The sequence below is a fragment of the Chinchilla lanigera genome, unplaced genomic scaffold (genome assembly GCF_000276665.1).
Source record: "Chinchilla lanigera isolate Chin_1 unplaced genomic scaffold, ChiLan1.0 scaffold00172, whole genome shotgun sequence".
Classification (NCBI taxonomy): Eukaryota; Metazoa; Chordata; class Mammalia; order Rodentia; family Chinchillidae; genus Chinchilla; species Chinchilla lanigera.
In genome coordinates this window covers 1,128,435-1,133,818 of record NW_004955573.1, presented here as the reverse complement: position 1 = coordinate 1,133,818, position 5,384 = coordinate 1,128,435, and the positions used below count along the sequence as shown (strand labels likewise).

Genomic DNA, 5,384 nt, shown 5'->3' with positions numbered 1-5,384 from the left:
CTATGCTGAAAGAAACTGTCAATGAGTCTTTGGTTGACCAGTATTGCATGTCTATATCTGTTTTCATGAGAAGCCACTTTGAAGATATCAATATGTAATAAAACCACCATTGTTAATTCCCTACCACTTTGTTTGAAACTCTGTATTGTCTATATTCTGCTTGTGATATGTTGTAAAATGTTGTATGTCTGTTAATGTTTCTCTCCTTTTATCTTAAAAATAAAAAAAATAATAATAATAATAATGAAAATTCACATGATTCTTTCTACATCTCAAAAATATTTATATGAAATGATTTCAACACTGACATAATCCATAATAAAAATATAGAGAACCATAACTGAATTATCTTGTGCTTCCTTTGAAAACCTTCATGGCTGGTATGATGGAGCCACGAATGACAAGGATTATTGTATATGCCAACTTTCACTATCTTCAACAGAATTCTTGCTAAGCCAATTACTATTGGCTTAAGAGAATTTTTTCTTTTGTTCCTTTAACGAGGAAGCTAACTGATACTTCCCTTGACTCCTTTGGAAGATTTTGTAGAATTATTAGATTGCATTGCCATTAAACAAATTCATCACTTGCACTACTACAGCTCTATTCCTGTGTCATTTTTCTACACAATTTTCACACTTCCTAACATTTTACCATCCCACTAATCTAATTTTAAGTGAGGGATTCCTCCATGTTTTTCTCCTCCGCCCTTGCAGACAAGATGTTCTCCATAACCTATTGCTGTTGCCAGATGATCACCCGCAATTCTACATCTGTGTGTGTGTGTTTGGGATCATGTGACATTTGGCATCACCTGCCAGTTGTATTGCAAGACATGGCTAATTTATCAAGTTAACATTTATTAGAAATATTTGTTTGTCTTGGTGAACACTCACAGAACAAGTTACTCATGATGTAAAGTTTCACTTACATCCAAGAAATGTTCATATCATGTGACCATGACCATATATCACTCAGGTTCTCGATAAATAGCTCTGCTGATATTATTTATGTGCTGTGCCCTGACTGTTGGTTGAATGCAACTTGCTTTGGCTCGGCTAAGCAAACTAACACAGATTTGTCTACATATCCTCCCACCTCAGTCCTGGAGCTAAAATGAAGGATCCAAGGGATAACCCAATGTAGCTCCTGAGCCAAATTACTGTCTTCTAATTATACCTTCTCCAGGGTCACATGAAGTGATAACCACCCTATGCCCATGTTGTTCTCAGATGCCTCTTCAAACTACGAGGCTATGTGATGTTACCTGTGATGAGACATTCTTTTGCCCATTTAGCAATGAGATGGACATGAAGAATCTTCTTCAGAGCTCACAGTAAAGACCTCAGGCACCAACATCGATTATAGTCCAGCAACAGAGAACGGGACTTCTCTGTTAAGATGTTATATCCTCTTCAAAAAACTCTCACTGGACTGAAGTTCTTGCTGTAGTACCATCCAATTGCACCCTTCTTTTGTCACCACAGTGGAAAGAGATCAGTTTATCCAAAATTATTTCTATAGAGTGCCTATTTAATAAGTGTGTCAGCACAAATTTCAGATCTGTACTCAAAGGATTACTGAAGTGGGACTTGTTAAATTAGTAGGAGAATATGGTATTTTCCATGCTGTATTTCAGTGGTTTCCACATGTGGCCTGTGTCTTAATGATGCTAATGACCTTGGCATACTTAAATTGTGAAGAATTATATTGGTCTGTCATGTTTGTTCATATGAGAAAGAAAAGCATATGTAGTAATATTAGATTTCAGACAAGGGATAGGTGATTTTTCTAAAGAGTTTTAATAATCATAGCTATTTCAAATACTGGAGGAGGAAGAGGAGGACGAGGATGAACAAAAATAACAACAGGAGCAGCAACAGCAGCAAAAGCAAGAACAAGAAGAACAAGAACAGAAACAGAAACAAAAAAGAAACAGGACAAGAACAAGGAGAACAAGAATAAGAACAGGAACAAGAACAAGATCAAAAAGAGGAACAAGTAGAACAAGAGGAAGAGGAGGAAGAAGCAGAAGAAGGGGAAGACAAGGAAGAAAAAAGTAGAAGAAGGAGAGGGAGAAGAAGAAGGAAGAGAAGGAGAAAGGGGAAGAAGGGGAAGGAGAAAAACGACAAGGGAGAATGTAAACTAAAAATCTCAATTTCTCAAATTTACTTTTTTATTCCTAGGCACTTCCTACCTATGATGTTCTGGGAGAGATGGAATACCTGGACATGGTGGTGAATGAAACTCTCAGGTTATACCCAATTGCTACCAGAAGTCAGAGAATCTGTAAAAAAGATGTTGAAGTTAATGGAGTGTTCATTTCTAAAGGAACAGTAGTGACGGTACCAATGTTTGTTCTTCACCATGACCCCAAATACTGGCAAAACAGTGAGGATTTTCGCCCTGAAAGGTACAAGATTCCTAGAAAGTAAACCTACTTTGAGCCAAGCTGGTCAGAGTATGCCACGATGTCTCTTCCTAGAAATGACATGTGATGATTGCAATGATTTACAAATAAGGAAATGTGTCCTTTTTTGTTTTAGAATTTAGTAAAGTTATAAAGTGATATCTGTGTGAAAACTGCTAACACTTAAGGAAAAAAAAAATGCACTTCCACACTTCCCATACCTTAAAGTAAAATTCTTACCTAAGATAAAATATCTTAATATGGACATATTTGTGCACATATTTGCAATAACTTGAAAGATATCACATTTTGCGTGTGTTTTCAAGTGATGCTTACTTTACATACCGTAAACTATACATACCGTAAATTATAAACTCCTCTCATTTGTGATATGTATATATGTCTTTCCTGTGCTGAATCTGTGCATCTTTCATAACTTCATAGGAAGTGGTCTTATTTCACGTGTACAGGCTTTTGTGATTTTTATGTTTCTGGTGATGTTCATTTCAGGTCTCTGAATTTATCACCAAATTCAAGAAATTATTCTACCTTCCATTTGATAAAACATTGATTTCTGGTCCCTCTAGTGTGAGGATAAATGTTCAGGGTGAGGGCCCGAGTAATCCTCCTCCATCCTGGTTCAACCACCTTCCCTAAGGTCTGAGGAAAGAACAGGCCTTCCTGGGCCTGTCTCCGGCTGCTCTCCTAGTTAGATTGCCTCACATTCTTTGTAGGTGGTGACTCCTCCAAAGCCAAGGCATCTGCCCTGTACATTTGTGAGGGACTCTTCCTTGGAGATGTCTTGCAAAGTCAGGATTTGGGTTCAGTTTACATTTTGGAAGCAGGTGGTGTTTCCTCATATTTGTGATAGAAAGGAAAATAGAAATTAGGCTTTTACTGTGCTTGGTGCTCTGTCAGGAAGCCTTGGACCTGGGATTACTATGCATTTTCTACTGTCAGGAACTTGTATTATTGCCAATGGTTTCCAAAGTGCTACCATTAAGACCACACATATTACCTGTGAGAGAGTTCAGCTCTCCATTTTACAGATATGAAGAGCATTTCCTTCAGCCTCATCACTTCTGACTGCCCTAATTTCAAGAAAATGAAATGCTTATAGAATATAATGTCAGTGGGCGCTGGGGATATAGCTCAGGGGCACAGCACCTGCCTAGCAAGTTCAAGGTCAGGAGTTCGATTCCTAGTACCAAAAAAAACCAAAAAGAATATGATGGAAGTGGAAAATACCTTTAAATTATAATTCTCACAGTGAAATAAATACAGCAGGTTTTCAGTAACTAGACCACAGAACTACTCTATACATCCTTGTCTGCAGGTCTGTGTGAGAGCCCCAAACATGAATCTCTGTGGTTTTTATATCTCATTCCCTTGTTTCCATTTATTGTGGCAACAGGTTCAGTAAGAAGAACAAGGAAAACATTGAGCCTTATGCATACATGCCCTTTGGGGCTGGACCCAGGAACTGCATTGGCATGAGGTTTGCACTTATGAACATAAAACTTGCGATCACCAAAATCCTGCAGAATTTCTCCTTACAACCATGTAAAGAAACAGAGGTAAGAACTTTTTTGCAGAAAGAGTCTTTTAAATAGGCTTTTTTAGTTTTTAAAGAGAATAAAAATAACTTTTAAAAACTTTTAGAAATGATACAGAATTTCAATAAATAAGATGATAAGGCTTAAACAGTGGTTATTATACTAGGGGAAAGGAGAAAAGAAGAAAGAAAGAAAGAAAGAAAGAAAGAAAGAAAGAAAGAAAGAAAGAAAGAAAGAAAGAAAGAAAGAAAGAAAGAAAGAAAGAAAGAAAGAAAGAAAGAAAAAGAAAGAAAGAAAGAAAGAAAGAAAGTTTTTTTAAAAAAAAACATAGATGTCAATAAACCACAAATGTCTATACAGAAAATATATATTCCCATATTTTGTTCAGTATGCAAGAAAGACCTACTTGGAATCCTGTGTGAGCTTTAAGATATTTCCATTCTAGAGCTGAAAATCAGCATGCATAAAGCACAACAATAATAATCATATAGGCTCCATGTTGATTGGCATGGTGTGCTTATGTGTGCTCTTCAAAACTGAGCAAATTTTAAAATTTAGTTCATGCCAGGTGGACATTGGCTATGTTGTCCAGAATCATGAGGTGCAATAATCACCTCATCATGATGTGTGAGTGGTGCTGTATACTAACGGAACCTATAGAAGCTTCCTTGTAACAGGAGTTCTTAGCCATGGGGTGTACACTGGAATCACTGACAACACATGGACATCTTACTGACGACTATTTCAAAAATATCACCTAGGTCCTCTCAGACATTTAAAAATATTTCAACAAGAGAATGGATTTAAAAATCTCTACATTTGTTCTCATGTTGTACCCAGCTTGAGAGTGACTGGTTTAAAATATTCCTGCTTGATATAAAAACCACACAGTATACTCCTGGCTATTGGACCTCACATTTCATGGACTGTGCTGCAGGCAGACTGGATGCTTTTTATGATCTCAAAAAAGTGCATATTTATTCTCTTTTATTATTTGTGTTATTACTTTTCCAGATTTATCCAATCTGTGGCCTCCTCCATGTAGCCTTCTCCACCTTTTCCAGGACCTGTTCACACTTCCATTCAGTTTTTATTTACTGCAGGCTGCTATCATCATTCAACATGCTTTTACATTGCACTATACAATCTGATTATTTTTGCTGTCATTAGAGATGTAACCACCTTTTGTAAGACATTTCCTATTATTCCTTTCTTTTTTTATTTTAAAGATAAAAGGAGGGAAACATTAACAGACATACAACATTTTAAAACATATCACAAGCACAGTGCAGACAATACAGAGTTACAAACAAAGTGGTAGGGAATTAACAATGGTTGTTGTATTACATATTGATATCTTCAAAGTGGCTTCTCATGAAAACAGATATAGACATGCAATACTGGTCAACCAAAGACTC

At 36.6% G+C, this 5,384-nt stretch overlaps 1 protein-coding gene across 4 annotated transcripts in view; it reads left to right on the top strand.

The window, feature by feature from the left end:
* The window catches only part of LOC102006403 (cytochrome P450 3A9-like), a 147,936-nt gene that overhangs the window by 120,107 nt on the left and 22,445 nt on the right, over window positions 1–5,384 (top strand). The window contains exons 11-12 of one of the 4 annotated variants that reach the window (XM_005413766.2): window positions 2,187–2,413; window positions 3,825–3,987. The exons of the other annotated variants lie outside the window; for them this stretch is intronic. Coding sequence (XP_005413823.1) covers window positions 2,187–2,413; window positions 3,825–3,987 — 390 coding nt within the window. The remainder of the gene's footprint in view (window positions 1–2,186; window positions 2,414–3,824; window positions 3,988–5,384) is intronic. 4 annotated transcript variants of the gene reach the window in all.